Source organism: Hylaeus volcanicus, chromosome 3 (assembly GCF_026283585.1).
Source record: "Hylaeus volcanicus isolate JK05 chromosome 3, UHH_iyHylVolc1.0_haploid, whole genome shotgun sequence".
Classification (NCBI taxonomy): Eukaryota; Metazoa; Arthropoda; class Insecta; order Hymenoptera; family Colletidae; genus Hylaeus; species Hylaeus volcanicus.
This window is the reverse complement of record NC_071978.1, coordinates 24,277,594-24,304,828: the sequence shown is the minus strand read 5'-3', so window position 1 is coordinate 24,304,828 and position 27,235 is coordinate 24,277,594. Positions and strand designations below refer to the sequence as shown.

The window sequence follows — 27,235 nt, the reverse complement described above, 5'->3', positions numbered from 1 at the left end:
GAAAGAGCGAAGGAAGTGTATTTTCGAAAGCCCGGTCGCTGGAACGGGTATCGACGAAGAAAAGGAAATCCAAGCCAGCCACTAACTGTCTTAAGCAGCGTTTATTTTCGTTTCTTAATCAAGTCAGAGCAGTTCTTTAAAAAATCAGTTTCGCGCTTTCGTGACTCGTGAGCGAGAACGCGTTACAATTACGGTTTCGTGTGTTTCGTGGGGGGGGGGTGGGGGTTCGAAGGGTTGTTTCTTTTTAAGAAGGATGACAACGTTCTGTCGTATGTATGCCTGTGTCTGTGTTTATGCATGCCTCGAGTATGTGTATACCATTGCACGTCGGATAAACGCATCGAATCGTACCATTCGCGTGTACTTTTAAATGTATTTATACATGTATGAGTTTCTTTTGCGAGGTCCCATCGCGGGGTGACGCGCCCTCTTCGCCCTTCGCGTTCGGTCCTCGAGGACCTCGCGAGCACGAATAAAGGGGAAACTTAATAACGAAAAAAAAAAAAAATAGGGAAAAAAAAAGGTCGGATAATAATAAAGAAATGCTGGACGCAACGAGCATACGACTCCTCCGCATATACAATTACAATTAGGTATTCGTATATTTATAGTGATGCATGTACGAGTAAAGAGATCAAACTTTGCATTGTCGCTTAAGAAAACTCGCGTTAACCCTAAGAAACTTAGCGCGTAAATTATAATCGGGGAGGGGGTGAAAAGCGACGCCGTCGGTGAACATCTTATGCACCATGACTGGACAGTGATTAATAATCTGATTATCGTGTGATTAACATCAATTTTGCTATGACATAATCTACGGTCGAAAATTATTAATGTATATTTTATTATGTACGATTACTTATCAACCCTATTCAGGTCTAATTTATATTTTGAAGTTATAAAAGGTCTATTATTAATAGGGAGGTACGTATTTGTTTACAAAGTATTAAGCGTATTAAATGTATTAAAATAAAACAAGTTATTAAGGTCTGTAATTGTTGGATCAATCCATTCAGGCTATGTAAAACTCACGAAGAAGGCAAATTTATATGTTTGTGGATCAACGCGTCACGTACAAGTCGATTTGTAGATTTGTTAATTCCAGTACCTATTTGCAGGAATTAACTATCTTATAGCGTTGCCCATTCGCATGTTTATTTATTCATGTATCCTTTCATTTATGCATCCCTGCCATGAATGCATAAACAACCACAATCTAATAATGACCGTACCCTTTGTAGCTTAAAAACAAATTGGGACTGAATGGAGTTAATCTGTGATCCCATGCATTAGTAATTTGCGATAATAGAACGATAATTTGAATCTTTCCAGAGGTAATCGCGTTCGATTGTTCATCTATCATCGATTATCCAGAAGGTTTGTAATTGTGTCCAACGCTGGTATGCACGACAACAGTAAAACGTATGCCGCTGCAAACCGATTCAAAATGTCGCGAATCGTGTCGAGGGACACCGGAAACAGCTAAACTCAGTCGCATCGCTTTAATAAAACGGTCCCCCCTCGGGGTCAAATCTTTTTTCTTCCTTTATATATATATATATATATCTATATACAAATCGAGGTACATGATCGAATACAGACGCTCATGGGGGTGTATATATACGTACGTATGTAAATATCGCTAAAAGTCGATGGATTAAAATTAGATGCAACGAATGACGAAATGCACGAATCAAGGAATTATAATACAATTTATGCGCGTGAAGGATGACGGAGTAAAAATATCAGGACGCATGAAAGACAATTATTATCCCTTTCTCTCTCTCTCTCTCTCTTTCCTTCTGCTATTCTCTCTCGCTGTTGCAGCGACAATATGCGATTAGAAAATATATAGAAAAGGCCTTAAAGCGAGTTAGTCGACTACAGGCGAACTCGATACAAAAAAAAAAGGGGGGGAAATAAAAATACAAGGAAACGCATCCTGCTTCCTGAAAACGGTCCGTGGGTACAAGAGGTGCGTGCAGAAACGAGTATCGCAAAATCGGGGTTACGTGTCCGTGTGAATGCGCACAGTGTTATTGTATGCATGAGGGGCGTGTACATAACTTTTTACAGTGCTTCGATTTCATCGTACAAATATCATTGTCCGAGCAATTGCGAAAATTTTACCCTCCGTGGTCCCGGTTCTCTAATTTCCGTACATTTCCGTCGAGTCTCGCTCGACCTAGGACCGCAAAGGGTTCACGGCAGCTTTTATCGATAGTTTCTCGCCTTTTTTCTTTGTTTTTTCGTTTCGATATGGAAACCTCTCGTTCGCACGACGATCGATCGCGAACCAGAGCCGGAGCGAATAATTTAATATGCGAATACTCGACGGGTGTTCGAGCGCTGCAAATACATCCGGATCATTTAAATATTCGATCATCGTTATTCGAATATCCGTGTATTCAAATAAAGAAAACGAAAGAATTAACGGGAATAACTTAAACACATTCGAGACTGATATGGTACAGTAAGACTGTTCACAGGAGGTTCATTTTCGAATGACTTCTTTTTTAAATATCGACCAATGTTTATTTATTAACACTTTACCTACTGGCAGCCAATTAATCGATACTTTGTTATCTATTACCGAGATAACATCGTATGTTATATTATTCGATGTATTATCAATATTAACCTGGGAAAAATTCTAGTAGGTAAAATAAATATTGTGTAGTACCCCGATGTTGTGAAAATAGAAAATATTATTCAATTTAATTATATATTGAATTGCCACAGGTAGGTAAAGTGTTAAGGGTGGTCAATTAAATTAAAAAATATTTCTAGTCTTCTAGAAAAAAAATCTCATGCTTTCGTTAAAATTCGAAATTCTGACCGGGGATGCATCCTTAACGCATTGGCTGCCAAACTAAAACTCGTGAATATTTCCACAAAGCTAAAATTTGGTCTCGAGACAATTGAAAATTAGATAGCCTAATATTGGTCGCAGTATCGAACTATTTAACGTAGTATTAACGCTTCACCGTCGTAATTAATTTTAGTTCCTTAATGGAGTCTTGTCATTTCGGGATGACTAAAAGCGTTAACTTGGCCATAGTTTCCCCTGCGACATCTCGGGGTCTTCTTCGTTTCAGGAAATCAATTTGACCGCGAGGGCGAATTCGAACGCGTATCGCTCGGGCGAATGAAACACGCGGAGGAGCACCTTTCGTAGCGAATAAAAGCGCACGCTTCGTTGGACGCGAAATAAAAGTCGTGATATGCCACATTGGCGATCAATTGATCGTTTCTTCCACACGAAGAGGCGGAACGAATTGGATAAATCAGCGTTGGCCAACTCTTAATCAAGGAACTCGATTAAAATTAATAATCGTTAATCTAAATGAGTCGATGCGATCATTAGTCGCTGGGCTCAATCCTTGATTAAATTAACACAAAACCTACCGGTAGGGGTCAAGCGACTTTCTCCAAATTTTTGTGTACTGTTCTTGCGTACAATTCATGTATGTATTATTCAATTCAATATTTTTGCATTCGATCGAAAAAAAAGTGTCTTTAAGACCAGCCATTTTATCTATGGTTGGTTTAGTGTTAATCGGCGATGTGGATTCAGCGATTTATTTGGATGCTTGAAGGAATAATAAAGTTATAAACTTTATTACTTTGTCGAGTTTCCAAAGTAAATTTTCAAGACCAATTTCTCCAACCGTCAAATAAATTTAATTAATTCGATTAAATTAAAGTTCACTATTAATTTAACGAATTAATTCGTTGATTCACGCCCAAACCCTGAAACAAGTACACACCGAAATGCGCTCGGGATTACCGAAACCAAAAAAGAGAGGAAAAAAAAACCCGAAGTCCAGCAGGCAATCCTGCGGCGTTCGACTTTCGTTTTCGCTTGTTCCTTGTTTTTCGAACTTTCTCCGCCTTTTCTTGCCCGTTCAACTCGTTTCGTCTTCGTTAGCCGCGAAACCGTCTCCGTTAACTATCCTTGTCCCTTATCTATTACGACTTAAATCGATTACCGCTATTTCCTTAACGATACTAATCATTGTCAACTTCCTTTCCTCTCGTCGACCTCGGCTTCGGGCGTGTTTCACGTCGACCCGACGGCTTGTCTCGCAAATTCGAAACGCAATAATCCCTCTATACGACGTCGCTAAACGAACCTACTCGCGTTACATCGAGGATAAGCAATTCATCGAGATAAGCAACTCTACTTTCGGGGAATCGATTTATTTTTTATCTCGATCCGTGGGATAGACACGTGGGATAGATACGTACAGTAGAACCTCGTTTAGAAGAGCAAAATCATACTTAGCTTTGGATATACAAACTCGTAAGGACCCTTATTGAATTTATTTCGTTTAGATATCGTCGAATAAAAAAGAAATCAAGCTTCGTTTTCATAACTATACGCATTTTTGTCGTAGATGTGTTCAACGTTGCACGGATTAGCATGGAAGATGTTGGTCTGGGGGACTGGGTCCCATAGGAATCACCGAAACAAACTTCACCGACACCAATATCGATGACATTGAATATTATCATCGACGCGATACACATCCTATGCGTTCAATTCAAAGATTTATCTACTACAATGTATGTAATTCTCCACGTAGATAATGTACATCACGATCAATATTAGTGGCAATTGGTGTCGGTCAAAACTAGTGTCGATGAAGTCTAAGTCGATCATTTCCGACTAGTATCCTCTAGTACCCCTTAACTTCTATCACCTGAGCCACGGTCGAGCGTGGAGGTCCGTGATGAAGGGCTCACGAAGGGCTTAGCTAGTGGACCTCTATCATCCGAACACTTACTTTATCAAACCTGTCTTGTCCCCAGATAAATGAGGTTCTACTGCACCTATATAACCAGGTGCGCGATAATTGCGATAGAGCTCTCCCTTCGCTACATAATCACTACCATACAATTTTCATACGTCACTTACACTTTTGTAGCCTTAAGAACACTCGACTCGTGCTTCGTTTCTTACTTCGGGAGTTCAATGCAAAGTCCACATACGCGGTTGAAGACGAACAATGGCATCAAAGTCGGTGGCGTTATATCGAGGAGGTCCGTCGTCGTATCGAGGGATCACTGTAATCGAAAGTTGACAAGGCAATTGGGCAGAGACGGGCCGATTCCTTCGTGTTTGGCTTTTAAAATCATCGGGGCGTCTAAGGAGAGACGGAGCTAGAGAGGAGGGATCGATGCAGTCGGAATTGTCGAGATCGGAAAGAGGGAAGGAAGGTCACGGAACGGGGCGGTCGCGTTCAACGAACCTGAGGCTACCGCGCCACGTCGATCCGACCAATAAATCTGCGTCCTTGGAGATTAATTACGAACTCCTTAATTACCGTACAAACGCTCACGAGTTACAAATATACAGAAATATATATTGAAACAGCGCAGTATCTAAGCCCTCTCTTCCGCGGCGCTACATCCCTCTCTCGTCTCGTCCTTCCCCATTAGCATTTTACAGTCTCGTTCGCTGCGGGAACGTTGGATCAACGAACTCGTCGCTTTGACCCACTATTGCCTAACGCGATCCAGGAATTCGATATAAATAATTCCTGGAAAGTCTCGTGTGTAAGAAATTGGCGGTTACAACGTAGAAAATAGTTCGTTCGCGGGTTGATGGACATTTTCGTACGCTTTCTAACTAAATGGTTGGTGGCTGAAACGTTGGGGTTGCGCTATGATTCGTGGCATACGTTTCTCAGGGGGGGGGGGGGGGGGGATGGCGGCGACACACGAGTACAGATTTTAGATTACGTTCGTGCGTACTGTTTGGAACCTGAACCAGAAATCGAGACGTGTGCTATTCGTAACGAGTAGACTGCGGACATTCGTTCGCATTCGCAATTTCACAGACACAGAAGAAGAATATAAATTTAAATGACGGTACATCTTATTTTCTAAATGGTATAACACGTGTATTAATGATGATATTTTATACAATTTTGCGCGTGTCCACATTCTTATGAATCCTCATACTTTCATTTGGCATAAATGCATAAGGGGTCATTCGTTAATTACGTAATTAATAGGTGAAGGGGTGAAAATCATTCTCACGTAATACATTACTGTTGTTATTATTAGGTTGTCCAGAAAGTTCGTGTCAATTTCTAAGAAAAATTCAAAAACACGTTTGAATTTTAATATATATTTATTGAATTACATAGATGCCATTTTGTTCCACAACCAGACCTGTACTACCTACCAAAAATCGACATGGACTTTCCGGACAAACCCAATATTATTAAAACAAGAATCTTCGATTGATGTCAAATAATAATGTGTTTTAGCGTAACTGAACCTTTTCTAAAGGCATTTAAGATGAGGGAGAAGAGGAGATTCTTACGCGTCCTTACATGAAGGGGGTTGAAATTAGCCAAAATTGTCTTTACGTAATTAATAAACGCCCTTAAACATCCGCAGTCTAACGACAATGCTCGCGCTGTCCACCTGGCCCATTCAAATTGAAAATGCCACCCCGCTATTTCCGATATAATAATCGATAGTACACCTTAGACCAGAGGGAAGCACGCAACGAAAACTGTACCGCGATACTTTCCCTTTCCGATAACGTTTTCATCGCGATGAGGAATCCTCGCGCGTCTTCCAGATAATCGGAACGCAGTTTCTTACGCCTTGAGTTAAAGCCACGGCCTTGAAACCTGCCCTCATATCCTGCCCGTGCGTTTACAAGCTCGGAGTCTATCGCTTAAACCTGATCGACGCCGGGTCGCGTTGCATGAGCGGGTAAAAAGCGCTAGAAAGGAAAAAGGAAAAGGAAAAACAAAGAAACTAAGCGAGAGAAAAAAAGAAAAAGATGAGGATCGATAATCGCTTACTCGTGTATCAGGCCTGAATCAATTTTCCGCGCGCAATCTTCCTCGAGATCCGTCAAACGGGTGCGCACACAAAGATAGTCTTTTGAGCCGAAGTTTGCACGGACAAGCAACGAACCTGTCGCAACGTTAATCACAGTTGAAGCAGAGTGACCGATAAGAGGTCTTCCCACTTTCAAACGTTCCCTGCGTGTATGTGTGTGTATGTGTGTGTGTGTGTGTGTCCGTTTTGCATAAAATAAAGAAACAAAAACAGGAAGGACACCACGACACACGTAGATAAACGCATTTCGACGGGTATATAATATCATGCGAGCGCAACGCGAATTATTAAAATTTCGTCAGAGATTGGGGGGAGACTAGGTTTGTAAATAATACAATGCGACGTCGCTTGTACCTTGCGTGAAAACGAGAGCCGAAATATTTTAGGAAAGGTATTATATTGGCAGTGGTATTTAACGATCGATCTTGGATCTAAAGATCGATCGACGGCGCTCGTTTTCTGTTTCTTCTTCGACCAGGAGGGCGAGCCTTCGATGCGATACACCGGAAACAAGTGTGTACAAGAGAGATGAGCACAATTTTATTCGAATAACAAATGACGAATAAATTTACTCTGTAGAGCGGTACGAATGGTATTCGATTAAACGAGGTGCTAAATTAAAGTAAATGCGTCAAGTTAAGCACTAAAAGAAGAAACTTGTGTTTGTGAAATTAGTACTAATTTGTTTGATCCTTTTGCATTAGTAGAAAAGAATCTAGAGAAAGAATTATTTACTCAAAAAGTTGTTCAGAGATGGTTTATCTTTTGTTCGCCATCAGATATTTTTTATTCGAGTAAGTGTGTTCATCTCCGAATGAATCGACGTACGGTAGTTGTATCGAAAAATTGCCCCCCACCACATGCGACGATCATTCTTTCTTCAAGAAATGAATCGGTAAACGGCCAGCACGATCGCGGTTGTACAAGTCTCCGAAACGAAGGATTCGAACGAGAACGTTAATAATCACAAAAACGAAAAGAAAGGAAAAGACAAAAAGAAAAAGAAAAGTAAGAACGGAGAACAGGAATCGTGAAAGACAACCATTATACACCGTGCAAACGTTTCACGAACCCGTTGTTCTTTCTCGCTCCTCATAACGCATATTAGCTACATCTCACTACGCATGTGCTCTTATAATCCGTGGCGTTTTAGTTAGCGTTACAACATAACATAATCATATATATATACGCACTTCATATTTATATTTATACTTATATATATATTTATCTATGTTCACCGATGCGAACCCCAAATACACCTAAATTCCATATCACAAGATATCCTGTTCAGTATCACGATTTCTAATAAACTCCCCTCGCAGCTTCTCTCGGTTTCGCTTTCAAGTTTCTCGACTTCTTCGTTTGGGATCGTCCGATGTCGTTGCTGGTCTCGTCGCCTCTTTCCTCCCTCTTTGCTTTTTCTCTACCACCTGATCGCGTCCTCTAACCGCCCGTTCCCTAACCGTGGTTCTCTTTGATCGTTGGCTCATCCGCGTCTCGCGTTCTCCCGCGACCTTCCGTCAACATCCGTAATGCTCCTTTTACGCGGCTCCGGTTCGTTCTGTCTAACTAAAATTAGCATGAATTCACTTGTGCCAGGGTCGCCGCTCAGCGAGGATGCAACGGCGCAACACCCGCTCCGCGAAGATTCGCGCACGTCGATGCTTCGCCAGTCTTTGTTTATTCGACGTTCGTCGAAACCCCTGTCAAAGCCTGCTAACGCAACAGGAGTTGTGCAATCGCGACGGTAATGGATTACAAACCGAATTCCGTTCCTCCGTTCGACGAGTCGCGGGCAGAGTTGGGCGATGGATTCCTTTGTGACTACGATACCGATTCCTTTGTCGCCGCAACGCGACACCTTTGTAATTACAGCGGATCTTTTGCATTCACGATACAAACTAATGTAATAAATACATGTTAAACGTAACCAGAAGGTATGCGAGACGTTATGCGAAACGAAATAACATTATCATAATAATTATAGAATATATTCGACACACATTGTGTATAATTTATGTATGTTTTCTATTTTATTGCACGTCATAAATGCATAAAATCCGTGGTCTAGCGATTACCTTAGCAACGATCGCTCATAGTTGGCAGATTAACCGGTACAATTTTTAATCTGCAAACAAAAATCTGTAAGTTGTAATCTATCGGAGATGATCGTGTCTGGCGATTCGACGATCTTTTCATCGTCAGTGCTGATTAGGTGGAAAAGTAAATCCTCGACTTGCGCGGTTGAATGTAAATATAAGGTGATACAAGGTGAGGGGAGATTGAATCGTTTGGAAATATCCTTTTGAGATGTGGATCATTACGAAGTTATCTGTTTACGAGACGAAGAAGTTAACAAATAGCATTGTAACTTCCACAGATTACTGTGACGGGCACATTCGCTAGTAGTGGTTTAGATTTAGGTGCAGTAGAACCTCGTTTATCCGCGCCTCGTTTATTTATACGAACAAAATTATGCTCGACCTCGGATATGGGAACTCGTAGCTGATCTTAGTATCCTCTAGTACCCCGTAGTTGAGCTCAGTGACCTCTAGTCCTCCGTATCTAAGCTTAGTAGTCTCTAGTCTCCTGCAGCCGAGCTCAGTAGTCCCTAACCCTCCGTACCTGAACTCAGCACCCTCTAGCAGCCTCTAACTTCTATTACCTAAACTATCACGGAGGGGATAGCTAGTGGACCTCTATTATCTGAACTAGTAATCGAATAAGTGAGGTTCTACTGTACCGTATCATCCACATTTAAGATAAAAAATCTACAATGTATCGTAGGGAAGAATAAATATCAGTCTTGGCTTTGAGAACCATCAGTCTTACGTCTAACAATTCCTGTCAGCCTTTTTCTTTCCTCCCTACGATAGATTTCGCGTGCAATTTTTGTTACAGAAGCAAATTGCAGTTGAACAGACCTGCAATCCTTCCAGCAAAAGAGAGAAATTGGAGAAAACTTTCTTCCATATGCGTATATGTATATGTATACGCATACACAAAGTACGTACGAGGATATAGGAGGATGGACAGGTGTCTGTAAATTCGCGTAACTCGAGGTGTTATCGTGATCGCAACCATGGATTACATTTTGCCCAACACTGCGCTACGGGGAACGGAAAATGCCGAGGGAAAATTTCATCGAGTCGTTTGGTCCGACGCGAGGATACGCTGTTTTCTACTTTCTTGGAGTATCGTTTTCTGAATTCCAAGATATTTACTGAAATCTCCCGTGGACAGAGGCGTCTCGAATTATACACTCGAGTGTCTCCGTTGGGGTTGGATTTACAAACGGAGACGAAAGGTTTATATTTTTTGAATTTTGCTCAAGAGATTATTAAATATTTATATTTTTGGAACGTGTTCAAACATGGATCGAGGGAGATTTTCATACCTATAAGATTATAAGAACTCTCTAATTTTGTTTCTGTCAAATTGATATACCCTTGCGACTGCCTACGCACAGCGTTGAATCCAGCTGTTGCATAGCTTGGATATAAAGAAAAAGGTAATTTTCAGAATTCCCTCTTCCCTTTAGCCTCCAAGTCGTGAATCTTCGATTGCTTTCACTTCGTCAATTCAAACGCAACGAAGACACTCGAGTCTATGCCTGCGTTTTACTGCAACGAGCCATAAAGCATACCCCTGAAGAATGTTCACGATACGAGAGAAATCCGGCTCCTCGTCCGTAAATCCCGTCTGCGTGATAATAATGTTATCAGTGGTCGGTTTGTATCGCGCGAGATCCTGATCAACAGTAAAATAAGCTTCGTCAAACATTCTCATCACCGAATCTGAATTGCATCTAGAGGCATCCACGTTATTTCTCCGCTACGATTGCCTTCCCTTCCATTGTAAATCGAATCGTAAATGCCAGTGGGCAGTGAAGTTGCGAAGGAACGATAAAAAAAAACAATAAAAATACAAAAACGAAAGAAAGGCAGTGTTAAAATGCAAGACAGTCCTTGAGTATTTACACGCGAGAACTTGGTCGAAACTTAAAAACTACGTGGATAACAATTTAAAATAAAAATAAAAAAAAAGAGAGAGAAGTACGAATCAGAAGACTTTAAAAGAAAACACGATTAATCTAGTCATGCCCAGAACGAGAAAGACAAGGTTCAAAAGGTTAACTATCCAACCGTGTCTTTTTTATCGAACCTAAAGACAGACCGTTTAGTTCGACTCGTATAAATGACTAATTGCGCATAGCGTATACCTCTCAAATCGACAGAGTTGGATTCAGTTTCAATTCCTCTGTACAGTCTACTTCAACGCGGAAGAGGCACGATCGCAGGGATACCCCGAACCGATCGACTTCGATTATTCCCGTTTCTCGAAGTCCGTCGTTGGTTAATTTACAAATTGACGCGGCTAAAATACTTATTCGAAACGTAACAAAAAAAAAAAAAAGAGAGAGATAATAAAAGCAAGTAGTCGCGCATCGATCGACGGCGTTCCCGTCGATTCTACAATGTCGCGGCTCGAGCGTTTTTATAGGGAATTTATTCACTCCGGGAGATCGCTTCAGTCTACTCCGCTCGAATCGAAAGACAACTTGGGCTTCCTTTGATCGATAACAAGTACTTGTTCGGTCGGAACGGAAAATCAACGTTCTCTTCTGCTCGATATCGATAGCGTCACGAAGGGGGAGATCCTCTGACCTAAAAAGGCCAGATGACTCTATTCAGCGAGGCACATGCCCTTTGATTATTAGATTCCTGCTCGCTCGAGAGGCTCGCGTCGCGCGTGCGCGAGACGTTGGTTAACGCGTTGACGTCCCAAATCAGGCTTCATCGCGGTCGTCCTGTCAGCCCCCGTCAACCGAATAACCCTTCTTCGCCTACCGGAGAAATCGATTCATCGACGTTGCGCAAATCTTTGGTTCTCGGCTTCCCTCGGCACAATAACCTCGATACTAGGACGCGACGAGCAACGGGTGCACAGACGTCACGCAAATCCGATCTTGGGTCGACCGCAAAATTATTAATCGTCGCATGCAACGTCTATCGAGGTAAGGCAATGGAAAGAATCGACTCGGAAGATTTGCCGGGTGTTCTATCCAAAGGAAGTCATCCAACCCTCCTGCCTCGTCCAGGGCAGCTAGGATGCTCGAGAGTGTGACAGCGTTCGATGAAGTTGGGTACTTGTTGGGGAAAGTCAAAATTTCCCAAGTCGATTCCTCTGTTACGGGACCTCGATTACTCAACGAACAACGGTCGACGAGGATGTCGGACGAACGGATCGGCGCACAACGCGTGGCAGAAGCGTAGGGTACCGTGTTGATTTCGAGGGTATCGCGACCGAGCTCTAGTCCCTCGTTAGCAGCGTTTCAGTAACGTATCGCTTAGATCACAGTAATAACCGAGGTTGACGCCGAGGCCACCCTCTCTCGTTCAACTCTGAGCAAACCTCGTCGAGCAACGTTACCACACGCAGAAGGCGCCGTCGGTCAATCCTCGACGATCGCTTCCCACCGTGGCGTAGCGTTGTTGCGTGGGGACCAGCAACGAAAACGACATGACGATACCGAGCGCGTCGGAACCGAGAAAGGGTGGCCTCGTGTTTCATTTGAATCGTCTCAGCTCTTCGGGGAGGTCCTTGATACTCCTGATCACCAGCCTGCTCGATCCGCTCGAGGAGCCGTGAGAGCTGTGACTATCGTGCGAGGATCCGTGCGATCCATGGGAGCCGCGCGAACCGTTATTGTGCTGTTGTCCCTGCAATTGATGGCCGTGTGGCTGCTCACCACTAGTACTACCGCTGCCACCGCCACCACCACCACCAACACCACCACCGGCACCAGAGTTCAGCGGCTGATGATTGCTGACGGCCGCTTGGTGATTCGTCGTCACCGCCGTACCTGACTGATCATCGTGATAACGTTGTAGTACCGAATAAATGGTGTTCATAGTGTGGAAGATGTCATTCAACTGCTTCACCTTGTTCGTGGGCTCGGCGTTATTCGTCTGCGCGGCGTTGTTCGACTTGCTCGAGCTCCTGCTGCCCGAACCCGAGATACGCAACCTGGTGGCGGAAGCTGGGGGCGCGACAGCCTCCGGAACCGCTGGAAGAGCGTTGTTGTTGGTCATCTCGGGTGGCTCTGGTAACCTGCGACGCAGCCAGTCGTGCTTCAGGGCTGTGCTGGGCGTCATCCTCTGGTCGGGGTCCCACTCCAGGCAGCGGTCGATGAAGTCGAGGAAGTGCACGTCTTTGCAGTCCTTCAACACCCGTCGAAGATTCTTGGAGCCGGGTGGTCCGCGGCGCTTACCTTTTCTGGAGTAACCGCCGCTCAATAGGATCGAGTTGTTCGGCATCGTTACGGTGGTGCAATACCGCGGATAACCTTTCGAGCTGATGAACTGTCTGGACCGTTTCGCGGATTCCAGCAACCGAGGCGGCGGCATGCCCAGCAGCTCGATTATGCAGGCCAGCTGATCCGCCTCGTCCTCGCCGGGCAACAGAGGGAAACCCGTCACCAGCTCGACGATTATGCATCCGAGGCTCCACATGTCGATCGGCATACCGTACTTCGCGCCGAGGATCACCTCTGGGGCGCGGTAGAACCGACTCTGAATGTAGGTGTACACGCGCTGGTTCTCGTAGCAGCTGGAACCGAAGTCGATCACCTGAAACAGAGGGACGACGGATAGTTAGCGAATTAATATTTTTATTTTGTTTTGAACGTCCACTTTATTCGACGGTTTGGAAGGACGTGTTGACCGTTTAGAGAACGAACGAGAGCTAATTGAAAGCTCAGGCCTACGCGAAAGAGAAATTCTAACGTCCACTTAAAGACAAGAAAATTCTGCCTGCGTTCTGTTTATTGTCCTGGCCTTCGACGACAAACAGTCAAGGGTCTTCAGACTTGGTGGCGCCAGTCCGATACTTCAACAGACAGAAAGGGCAGTGCCTCTCAACACGCTAGATTCATTTTTGCTTAACGCAAATATATATGTATATTATTCAACAGATTTCCCGTGATGCAAGTTAAAAAAAAAGAGCCCTTAAATTTTATTTAAAACCCCCTGAAATATTTTATTTATTTATTAATTGCAAATAATAACAAATAAAGATGTTTTAAGATATCATAACACTCACGCTGGAAATATCCACTCTCAAATAAATTTTACAGTGGCCCCTTCGTTCCAATCAACTGTGCTATTTTAGCTAGTTTTTTCCCTGGTGAAAACAATTAGCCAGACGACCAATTAGCCTGATTCCATCGAACTTTGAATCGCCGTCCTTTGCACTCCATTGATTTTATATTGTTGTCTGGTAATTCTAATTTTACCGAGCTATTAATCGACCAATCCGATATCAATAGCTTTGGATATTTTTAGATACAAGGGTACTGGATACGGATTAATAGAAACAGGCTGGTACGATCGAAAAGGGAATCGTTCCGCGACATACATCTTGAAATCAAATGCGCACTCCGCTTCGAAGAAATCTAACTCGATTTAACATTCCTATCAATTATTGAATATGTGTTTGCAAACATAGTTAAGTATTCCCATTGCCCTAGTGTTTATTTAACCTTCGAGAGAAAGGAGCCCACGCGAAGTTTTTTATATAGTGAAGCATACAGTCGGTTACGAAAGAAAAGTTGAAATCGAACGAAGTTGTACACTTCTGAGAAATCTTAGTCACCTTGTGAATTTGTATCAATTATTGACTTATTTATTGAGAATTATTGTTTGGAAACAAAGTTCTCGGAAGCAAGCAACTCGTTATCCCCACATTTTTGTACGAAGTCGCCCGCCGAGTGAGAGAGGTCCGAAAGGAATTCGATTTTACTAGTCGAAGTTGAAGGGAAATGAAAAATATTTCCAGCTCTGGGGGTTTCGTCTAATCGAGGCTTCTCGTTGGAACCTCAATTTCAACTTGCCGGGGCTTCGAGAAACACGAGTGCAATTACGACTTCTGAGTTTGGATTAAAAATTCCAAAAAAAAAAAAAAAAGTTTTGTCTTCCATCGCGTGCGATTCGTCAGGTTGCATAATAACAACGTTTATATGAAGGATAAATTACTGTTGATTGATGTTTGGCTCGAAGTTTAAGGAAAATGAAGAATACAATATTGTCTCGAAATGAACAACTGCTTTCAGCCTCGAAATAAGCAACTCGTCGGTCCCGACCGAGTTGCTTATTTCGAGACAGTACTGTATTTAATTAATCCCCGCGAGAAAAAAGTTCGTTCAAAGGGCAGATACAAAATAAATTGTGTTTTACAACGAAACGCGTTAACTAAGATATCCATGCCCTAATCGACGTTAAAAGGAATTTTTATTTCGCGAATTCGACTTACTACCTCGCGAGAAATCGTCTGCTTTCCAGTTACGCCCCACTCGACGAAACGAGACACGGTTCCAAGAGATACGAGACGCTTCGTACTGACGGAATAGTATATTATTTGTTGGCTTCGAGTCGGATCTGCGAAATCTCGGATATACTAGTATAAACGTGGAAGTGTATCATGAATAACGTACGTGATCTGCATGAAACGGGGCTCCGCGTATCGTTTACGGAGCATTTGGCAACAAGACGTGGCGAAATCGCCTACCCCCGCAGGAGGGTTCACCCACCGTTGGTGGAAACGATTATTTTTCGCGTTTAGGGGCAATAACATACAGTAGGTGTAGAATGTATTCGTACATCTATTAATTTCCCCAAAAAACTTTTGTGTGAAATTGAAGTTTATTGACTCCTTTTTTTTATAATCAATGATATTCAATACTTTCAAATACTTTCTACATCCACTGTACATGTTTTTATGCAGTTTGTTGACTGTCTGAACCGTGCTTGTTGTTTCCGATGAGTTTTTCAATATTCCGAACGGATAATATTGTTCCTAGGTGTTTTTACCTCGATTGGATGTTTATTGGTCTGTTTGACTTCGTCGATAACACTGCGATGAGTTTACAATTTAGAATGGGAGTAAGAGGGTTAATTTATATTAATGTAAGCTAACGTTAACTCGTGCATACTATTACGCATATTAAAGGTATATTAAAGGCTCTGTTTGCCTCCTAGAAAATGAGCATTGCAAGTAGATAGCCAGCAATGCCAGATGTGTGTTTCACTGTTATGGATGTTCATGGTTGAGTGTAATCAAATGGAGGGTCAACTATAGTTACAAATAATTAAATGGGAACACAGAGAATTAATTTCTACAGCTAATAATTGTCAAGTACACTAGTATAATCCATTAAAAGAACTTTGATCTTCGAATATACGTGCAGATAAATTGTAATTCCCATCAGGTTGAAACTTACATACAACGGAGATCACGTTGAGAGCTTAGAAGCTAATTTAACGTAGTTTAGTTGAATATAAAGGCACAGTATTAATTTGAACACCTAATAAACACGCTTTTGGTAGATAAAGTCCTCCACGCTTCAGCATCAAAATAACTGAATTACGAAGCCCTCAAACGCTATTTCGCAGTTCTCGATTATCGTCTAACTTTGTCCCGCAGAATCGCCCTCTGAAATGGTGCCCACCTGTAGGCAAGCACCCCCGTGGTATAACGCGAGATCTCCACCCGCTTGTTTTCACCTCGCAAATTATTAACACGTTAACGCGAACGAGCGCAGAAGCGGCGAATCGGCTAACCAGCGGATAATTTTGCGCGATCCTATCCGTTTTCTACCGGCCTACTTTAATATTTCGGGCCTGCATCGAGTGCTCACGTGCGGCCAACAGAAACGCCACGTTGGAATTTATCCAGGATTATAGTGGTACGCCCCAGCTATTGGCCAACCGAGCGCCTATGCAAATTTCAATAAGCTATAATATTATCGTTCGATGTCTAAACTGTGACCCTCGAGCGAGATCCGTTGGACCAACGAGTACCGTTCCTCCTCGCATCGAGGAACCAATCGAACAACGTTTCCCAGGGCTGCCGTAATTCTACTCGACGAGGAATGCGGACGATGCATTCACGAAATCAGCGTGTATCGACGATGAAGGACTATTTGCCTATCGATCCCTTCGAAAAGGGACACGTCGGGTGCGATGGAAGGGACGAAAAATTTAGCGATTACTCGAGAAGACTTTACAGGGAGGGGAGATCAAAGAATTTAGTGGTTGCTCGAAAAGCGTTTAAGGGGCTGGGAAATGGAAATGAAAATCAGAAAACTTAGTAGTTCCACGATGAGATTACAGAGATGGTGGATGGAAATACAGAACATTTACTGGCCACACGATGAGATTCTAAAGAGATGGCAGAGGCAAATAAGGGTCAGAAAATATACTGGCAACTCGACGAGACTCTGCAGAGATGACGAATTGGAGATCAGAAAATTGACTGGCTCTACGCGACAAAATTCTAAAGAGATGGCAGATACAAATGAAGATCAGAAAATTTACTGGCTACTCGACAAGAGTTTACGAAGATGCGGGTGCAAATTAGGATCAAAATGACGACTTCTAAGCTTACTATTCTAATACTCTGGTCTGGCTATAAGTAACTACCCCCAAAGGAAAAATAGTTAATAGAGAAAATGGGTTAGAATGCTACTTCCAGCACTTTGATAACATCGAATTACATAGCTGCAGTGGTAGGTTAATGTGATGAGATTCGAAGGGTGCCAGAGGTATAACAATTTAGGCGGTGCTCTGTGTCCCCTCGAGTCTCATCTCCTTATCCATACGTTATGGAAGGGAGTGCCACCAATGGGTGACCCTCCAAGACGCAACCTCTCAACCAATTCACTTATCGCAGTTAAATATTGCTGGTGGTAGTTCTTAGTAGGAATGGAAGCAATTTTGTGTACTCTTTTATTTTTCACGATTTTTTGCATCTAGAGTACCTCATATAAAATTTTAAAATTTGGTACATTTGCTTATACACGTATATACAAAATTTTGTCAAATTCACAACTGATTAATTCAATCACCCCTTTAATACCAAAAATGTCGAAACTGTGACCCTAGAATGACATCTGAATCCTCCTGAACCTACCCTATGCACCCTATACCCTCTCCTTGCACAAAGGAACCAAAAAAGGTAGGTCATCGTTTTCCTAGATTGTCGTAATACTTTCCAAGGGAAAGTGTGTGTGACGTTTTTGGAATGTGATTGAAAAATTGCAGGCACGTACCACTCGTTAAACTGAAATGCTTAGTCAACACAGACCAATCTAAATCAATCCTCTTACAGTAGAGAGCGATTTTCTACTTCGATAATGTACCCAAGTTATCTATCAGCGTTTACTCATTGCCGCTGTAGTATATCAGAGGATTATCAGAGATTGCACGGAATTATTTGATTACTTTATTATCCTAATATGTTACAAGAGCCACGCTATAAAGCTCCTTTATCGTTTCAGTGTACATTTAATATCTACGCGTCGGCGAATTCAACGTGTACATTGTGTTTAAAATATTTTTTTTTTCTCAAAGGACCACTTTTTTTCCCAAAACCATTTTTCTTCTTTTCTTTAGGAATTTTGGAAATAATAAAAGTTGGTCCTGTATGTTACTTAAAGAAATACGCTTCATTTCGATCGAGAAACTGAAAAATAATTCTTGTAGACAACATCAGATGAAGTATATCATAAATGCATCCATTTTTCCAACAATGGGAACTTCATTTCTGCAAAAATTCCAATTTTTCGACGCATATCATTCGTCGAACTCCTCTCGCCGGACCACCGAATACTCCCCAGAATTTAGTATGACCAATGGAAGCGGCGGTTGCTAAAAAAAATGCACCGATAATTGGCCCCATCCAGCGTGCCAGAATTTTTCGGATGGAAAACTTTCGGTTGCCGAGCGGAGATGCATCGACCGTCGAACACAGAGTGCGTGCCTCGAGCAGAGAACTACGTACTTTCCCGATCGAGTTACCGAAGGGGGTTATCGCGCCACCGTAAATAGAAAGCGTCGCACGGCTGATCGATTCGTAGGGGCGCCGACGACGGAAGTTTTCCGAAGGGTACATTTTTCGACGGATGTAGCCCCGAAGGGCCGCCCTGGTTCTGCCAGAGGCCGAATGTAGGTCCGCTGTCTCGTTGAGCGATCGTACGTCGCACTCGTCGACGCTTTTTACCGTGAAATTGCTTCGCGAAACAATGTAAACAAGCGCGAACAGCCGACTGACACGCGGATCCGCGGGCTATATTCCTAATTTGTCGAATCTACTCGCTCGTAAACTTCCGACCAATTTGATTCGACTAGCGCCGACGGTCACGCATATAAAACGCGACGTATTTGATTACGGAGGAAAATATACGGAGATGGTTGCTATATAGAGGTTGCAAATGGAAATGGCGGCTTTTAAAAAAAAAATATACAGAGGTGGCAGATGGAAATGAAGATCAAAAAATTTACTTAACAAGACTCTAAAGAGGCGGGAAATGCAAATGAAAATCAGAAATTTTACCGATTCCTCAACAAGACTCTAAAGAGATGACAGATGCAAATGAGGGTCAACAAATTTAATGGCTACTTAACAAGACTAAAGAGGTGGCACATGCAAGTAAAATGATTAGAAACTTTATTGTCTGGTCAACAAGACTCTAGAAGGATGGAAAATGCAAATAAGGCTCAACAAATTTCCTGACTACTCAACAAGAGTCTATCTTGATAGACTTATCATTTGTGGGCTTCTTGGGAAAAACTATAAACCATTCAATAATTAGAAACTTTGCAAATGTTGCTGAATAATGGAGACACGAAAAAGAGAAGAATCTGCAGGGTGGAAGAAGAGGGAGGATACACTAAAACTTTTTTTTAAATCGAACCACTCAACTTCATGTATATATATATATATGTAAAATAAATAACTTAACGAGCCTCTTTGTACATTAATAAACACCTCTCGTCGTTCTACATATAAATGTACCAAGTAAGACCGACGAGTACGTAATACTTGACGAGATATTTCTGTTTTCGTGTTGGGGAACTACTGTATTCCAACAGGTGTTCAAACATGTCACCAATGAACAATTTCGCAACTCGCTTCTCTACATTTTTCATTGCATTTTTAAACGCCGTAGCTTTTTTCCACAAGCAACAAGTTAGAGTTTTCATCTCTACGTTAACAATTGAACAGACGAATATCGCGTGAGTTAAATCTAGCAAAGAAGCCAGTCGAGGTGTGAAATTTCGCGTATTCAGCGATTCTTTTTTTATATATAATTCCACTGAGAATTTTTGTTATAAAAGTCACAGTGTACTCGAAGCTCGTTTCGTTTGAAAAAATCAGTTACAATTAATCGTACCGGCGGTAACGCGGCTGAAAATTTAACTAAAAGTGTAGAAAAACGAGCAACGAAATGTTTAAACGTTTCACGGTGGAAAGTAATTACCCGATGTAAAATGTGAAAGACAATTTCGATGCCCGCGTTACGATACGTGGATATTGTACGTACACGATCCGATTACCAACTAACCACACATAACGTTACATAAAACGCGAAATGTCTCGTAAAATATTACGCTTCCGACAGTCTGTACATTGATGTTTTTGTGCGCAGCGTGCGGGCGAGAAGAATTGATTTATGCACAAGCAAATGCAAGTGCACGTTACACCTGGATCGATAAGACTTAAATAATTGCATCATCGAAGAATGCACATTGCAGGATTTAATTTTTTTTTTTAAGGGCTTGTTTCTAGGGTGAAGATAGGATGAGCACGGTATATGTATACAGCGAGTTTCAGAGCTTGCTATAGCTGCTGATGGACAAGCGACATCGAGGCGATGAAGAAAGTTCTTATAAACATGTATACCCTATTTGACCTAGTTTTCAAGTTACAGCCATTTTTGTGCTCCGATAATGTATAGCTCGCCTTGATAAAAAGTGCTCCAAGTGGCCACTTTCAGCCTGAACCCAAGCTTCAGGATTCTCTGCAGAGATAACAGTTCCGATACCGATTGATCTATCCTCTTCCAAGCAGAAACTAAGAGCTACTAGTTGTTAATAAGATATATTCTATTAATTAATGTAGTAACTTTCAAATAGTACGCAGACAATCCTTAATAACAGAAACGAATTTCTCAAATTAGTCGAGACATTAATGAAATATAACACGTTAAATAAATTGTAATTAAATTGTAATCAATAGACTGCGGATCTTTATGCATAAATAAAATCTTCGCGAACGTGCCTACAAAAATTGAACCTAAATAGGAATTTATTTTATTCTGCAAACATCGTAACATGAACTTTACTTGCAATCTTTTTTATATTCTTGCATATTGTTTGCGTTTTGTAGTTTCGTGCACATTTAAATTTCCTATGAATGCATAAAGATCCGCAGTCTAGTAATCACCGACGTGGTGACTAATGACCTCGTAGTTGATGTAACCTTAAATAAAGTAAATAAAAAAAAAAAATAAAAAAAACACCCCTTAAAAACTTCACTTATTCCTACCCTGATTATTCCAACCCTGATTTGACTACCTAAAGGGTGAATTAACAAAGTTCAGTCGAACCTTTCGGTTGGTTCCATATACCTTTGCCGTGAACGTGGAACCACGCTCCGTCCCCCTTACTTTTCGCCTCGCGTTTGGCACGGATTACATTTACTCCCTGGCGGGCAGTAATTACGACGAGTCTGTCGCGAATAGTTACCAAAGCACGCGAGGTACGCCGCGTTGCGTCTGGTTTCGCGAAAGGGTTCAGGAACCATCGCCGCGGTTCAGGCTTGTTTTATTATGCCCAAGCGAAATGAGATACGAGGGGGAGAAAATGTTTATTCGCGGTTTCCCTTTCATCCCGTTGCGGGAACGGCGATAAAAAGAAGCTCGTCCCCCTAATTGGAACGGCTGTTTAGCTATGAGAGGTAACAGGTGGTGGCTGCGCACCGCTCATTCGCGCAAAGGTGCCAAAGTCATCCAAGAAAATCCGTCCGAGACTCTTCCCTGGGCCGTTGTTGTTGTTGTTTGCCCAACAATGGCTCAGGAACACAGACTCCTCATGGCCCGCCCAAGTAGAATGATTTCCAATATTGCGGAGAGTGGGGGAGCGCAACCTAGATCTTGCCATGGAATCGGTTCTGGTCGCAGTGTGTCACATTATGCTGTAATATGATGTATTGCGTTGCGTTATATTGCATTATGCGGTGTTATGTTGTGTTATGCCGTAGTGTACTGTATTATCGTATATTAGGCTGTTCCATGCTGTATCTTCTTGTACTATGCTATGCTATTTTTCTATTCCACTGTATTATGTTGTAGCAGTTTCTGAAGGGGAACAATAAAATTCCAATAAAATATTCTTCAATGAAATGAGACGATTTGTCTTCAGACAACTGATACGAAATCATCCCCATTGTGTCAGACTCGATAAGCAATATTGTTTTTGCGAAACGAGTGAGTCGCTTGATTCTTTAACGCACCAGTAAACCTGAAGTTAATTATAAAAGCATGAATCACAACTGTGTGCACGCGTGTGTGTGTGTGTGTGTGTGTGTGTGTGTGTGTGTGTGTAAATTAAAAGTAGTAAAAACATAATCCTCAATTCCCCCTGATCCTAATCCTATCACTGATTCTATTAAGAGTTTCTATTACTTCATAACATTAATAAAAAGCAACGATTCATTTATGAAATCAACTTTTCTTCGCACACTTGCCAAAAACATAAAACTAAATATCCTGTTTTCCAAAGGCCGAAGTTTGCTCTATCAACAGCGTTCAATATTTAACGGAAAAAAAAGAGCGAAGGAGGAGAAAGAGTGCGCTCGTATCCGGTTTGCAGCGTTCCGGTGGCTTGTTTGAACTAGCGTAACGTCAGGGGAGGGGAAAAAAAAGAAAATTGGCAAATAAAAGGGCCGCGTCGATTTAATTTACAGTACCCGTCCGGAATGATTTCCGCGACTGGGGAACTGCTTACGCTCGCGATTCTAATTCGATGATTACTAGAGCGCTCTAAACACGCTGAGGTGGATGTTTGCGAAGGGAAACAAAAGCCGATAGCGGGCGAATATTGCAGCCGAAACGTGTGATTACGAAGCAAACCCATTTCCGTGGGCACCGATGGTACAGTTCTTCGTAACGGACGGGTATGAGAATTTTGGCTCGCGATACGTGACAAACCCGCGGCTTTCCCAACGATAAAATACACGATATAGACCTTGAATCGTAAGCAAATGTTAATCGGACACTTATCATTCGCGTGACTGCAACGATGACGTCAATACACGACGAACTAATTAACGAAACGATTGTCGAGTGACGGTTACATTCGAAGTAAATCGTTGTTATACGTTTGGCAAATTTGTTGGGACCAGGGAGCGTAAATAAACTAGCTTCGATGGGTTAGATAATATAAGGGAGTATTTTCAGATGGGTTATTTACTTCTCGTGTTTGTCAAACTAAAAACAAGTGGTGGAAAATGTGTCCTGGTCGATGGCCATTTAGTGTCTGGATTGAAAAGACCTCGTGTGTTAACGAGATGACCTGATATGTTGGTGCTGACTAGAGTGTTCCAGAAAGAGCCCAAGATTGCAAGCCTCGCCATTTTGTCAATCTTCTTGTTATACTTTTTTCCCTAATTTACCCCATAACCACATTCATAAGTGAAACAAAATCGATATTCGTTGGTTTGAACCATTAGGACAGATGCAATCACATTAACATATTCGACTCGCTCTACTTGACGTAACGTGAACTGTTGTATGTAATTTGCAAACAAATTAACCAGGACACTTGAAAATTTTAGAGACTCTTATACATAGATGTGCAAATGAACGTACCAAATTTCAAAAGTCTAGATCAAGTGCTTCGGGTCCAAACAAGATCATGAAAACCGTTAAAAAAAAATGAGTATCCCTTAATCGGTGAATCTTAGTCGCGAAAAGTAATTGTACGTGACTTGCAAACAAATTAAACGGGAGACTTGAAAATTTTAGAGAATCTTATACATATATGTATAAAGTAACACGTCAAATTTCAAAAGTTTGTATCGAGTACTTCGCCTGTAAAAAAATCACGAAACGGTTAAAAAAAAAGTGTACCTCTTTAATCAGTAAATATTTGTTTTGAAAGATAAGTGTCCATAACTCGTAAACAAATTGACCAGGGCATTTGCAAATTTTACACGACCTTATACGCATATCTATAAAGAAACACGCCAAATTTCAAAAGTTTACGTCAAGTGTTTCGCCTTAAAAAAAAAAAAAAAAAAAAAAAAAAAAATTCTTTGTCGTGAGAAGTAATTCGACAACGTAACCTCCATGGGCTTTCGATGGAACAAAAGCAAATGGTATATAGTGCCGGCGTATATAGATCCAGCAGTTAACAGGAGTTGAACCGAAGCACGGATGCGCCTTTGACATATCCGTAATCAGTGTGTACGGCCACGCGACCGTGCGCCGCCGTTCAATCGATTTTTTCCATCGATCGGATTAGAGGCCTCCGACGAACCTTGACCTTTGACGAAATTCTATTTTATTGCGATGCCCGTCACACTGGCTAACTTACATTGTGGCTCCGGGGCATTCATCGTCCGCCTACATCCAGCCTGCATAACCCCGGACAAGCTTCTGTTCGCGTTCTAACTTGGAAACTGGCGACGAGTTTGTCAGCTGAACTTGTTTATAGTCTGACGCGTCTTCCTGTTCGAGTACAAATTGCAGCGGATTCCGGTTATTTGGGTCAACGATTAAACGGGCCAGCCGTTTATTCTGGACAGATCTTGAGGAACAGTGGTGGATAAAACTCTGTACTTCGAATAAATTGAACACCAAACACCTTCCAAAGAAGAAAACGAGACAAACGTAAAGGCAAAATTCAGATTTATTCGAAGCCTAGAATTTTGACCATCGCTGTTCAAAAGAGGAGAAAATTGGCAAAAAGGTTCCTCGTCTATTTGGAACAACATGGGGGACAAGGGGGTGCACAAGGTATTAGCTCGATGGAGAGATATATGTAAAAATTAAAAAGTATGGAATTGCAGTATAAGCTGGAAATTCCTTACGCGAAACTTGGCAATAATTTATTAAGAACTTGCCATCGGGTGACTAATTGCCTTTGTTCCATTTCACTGGTTAAAATGTTGATATTATTACCTTTTGACCACCATGTGTCGCTCAGTTTGATCTAAAGGATTCACATATAGGAAACCGTTTTAAACTTATAGAGGTTGATTCAAGCCATGATCAGCTGGAAGAATCTTTTAGAAGAGTCCTCCGCCAGCTTCGCTATGAAACACAGTTATTTACACGAAACTTCGGTTAAATGGGGCAACCGCTTAATCAGGCTGCATTGTTCAGGTTTCGATGTGACCTAATTAACGGGAATCGACTGGAGTTAAAATTGCAAAGCCTGTCCTGTATAATTTGCTCGATAAGGAAGCCAAGGAAGAACAATCCTTATGCAAGTCTCCGACGCTTCTTTTTTCTACACTTTATAATAATACAGGAAACTATGCTCTAGAATTATTATGAAAGGGAATAATCACGTTCGAGAGAAAACGCTATGTGTAACTCTATTTAGAGACCGACCACGGTACGAGGACGTAAATTCATCTGCCACTGAAAATGTATTTTGTTTCGAGGGCCTCGTTAACCCACGACAGTTGCAATAACAACGTTGATTAAACTAATAACGAGCACGAGTGACGATTCGTTAGCTGCTCGACGTGAAAACGTTCCCGAATTCACCGACGCCCGGCGCCAGTCATCATAAATTTCCGTTTTTGTCACGGCGGTGTCCTATGCCTCTTGGACATAGAATTGTGGATATTAAGTGACACCATAAATTGTCGGTCTAGGTAGTCGCACGAATAATTGAACTGGGGAACATTTGTTGCGAAGACCAACAATTAATACCTAATGTACTTGCATTTGTTCGTTTCTTAGATTGATTTAATTTTTCCTTTAGTGTATACGAATTGAATGGATGTAAAGAACAAACAACTGCAAGACTGCAGTATATTAGGTGTTATAGTCACGTTATACGACTGTGTACTAAAATGAAAAAATAAATAAGAATTAATAAAGCTCGCTCATACACTCACTCTTGCTTTGAATTATTTTGCATTTGCTCAGATGGCTCTCTTCACAATACTCTAATTAGGGGTATCAAGTCTGTTGGGGACCCCTAGCCCCTAGCAAAAACAGCTACAGCCCCTGAGAGTTAAAAAAAAAAGGGGGGGGGATTTAAATTCATCTCACTACCTTTCAGCCATTTATACAAAAAATCCATCTCTCTCCCTCCCAATTATTAAAGACAAAGTCTTCCAAAGCACAGAACTTCGCCAAATATTAATCTTCGCCAAAAGCCTTAAGTTCGATAGCGTTCTAAACGCGTGGAAACAGATATCAGCCAACCGTACCAAAGGCCAACAGTTGCATCGATATTACAATCGAAACGTGTGATTACAGAGTTAACGACACGACTCGATTTACCTTGACATCGGTGACAGAAAATTATCGTTGAAAGGAAAACACGTTACACAACATCGATCCGCCGCGATTCAGGTAAAATCGAACCATAACGCGGCTTGGCGTGCTCGATGGAACGTCGCGACGCGACCGAAGGCCTAAACGAGAGCGCTCTTCATTAGCCTAACGGGAAGAATAGGCTGATTGAAAATTGCCACGAACAAGTGCGCTACACGTGTAATTAGCACGTATCGATTCGATGCATTGCGAGGCAGCGCCATTTTTCACCCCACCCGAACTGGTGTAACTCCGTCGGGAATTAATTTTTCCAACCCACCACCCAACCAATTTGCATTACACTCTGTTAAAAAACTGGATCGATGATAATGGAACGTATGATACAGTCTCGTTCGTTGTGCGGGCTATCGAGCTTCGTTTGATTTTCGTTGATTTTCGTTGATTTCTTTTATTTCGTCCAACTTGCTATTTTATCTCTTTCGTGGAGTTTTAGGTTATTTCATACAATCAAGATCCTTCAGTCTTGGAGAATTTCACGGTCACTTATAATTAGTCTAGATATACTTGACGATACATTGACGATAATGGAACACCGAGCACGATAGAGCCGACACAGGTTCGAATTTGTCGGATTCGTCGACGCGACGTGGAAACTCTAGAATCTAATACCGCCTACCCAAAGTAACCCTAAAACCGCAGCGTTTGATACAGACGGTATCGGACGCGTCGAGCCCTGTACAAATATCAGAGATATCCGATGATGTTCGTGAGACCGAATTTACGTGACCTCGGATCCCGTGACATCGAAATTAGGGGAACTTCTAGCTCAGAATTTTTATTGAGAATTTTCTCCTCGTATTGGAATATTTCGTGAAGAAATATTCATTTATCCATAAAGGTATTCGACAACAGAAAACACTAACTTTTCAATTCTTTTTTGTCTGAAGTAGAAGAACTGCGCTGTTTAGTGTTCGATGTGATTCTGTTTCTTTTTTCTTTTACACT

The 27,235-nt window shown here is 41.9% G+C and overlaps 1 protein-coding gene across 1 annotated transcript in view; it reads right to left on the bottom strand.

Annotated features, from left to right (window-relative positions):
* Positions 1 to 1,497: 1,497 nt before the first annotated feature.
* LOC128874108 (dual specificity tyrosine-phosphorylation-regulated kinase 2-like) overlaps positions 1,498 to 27,235 on the bottom strand; it is a 56,652-nt gene continuing 30,914 nt past the window's right edge. Inside the window, exons 2-3 of the mRNA XM_054118446.1 lie at positions 12,816 to 13,502; positions 1,498 to 12,740 (exon numbers count right to left, since the gene is read on the bottom strand). Coding sequence (XP_053974421.1) covers positions 12,441 to 12,740; positions 12,816 to 13,502 — 987 coding nt within the window. The 3' untranslated portion in view covers positions 1,498 to 12,440. The remainder of the gene's footprint in view (positions 12,741 to 12,815; positions 13,503 to 27,235) is intronic.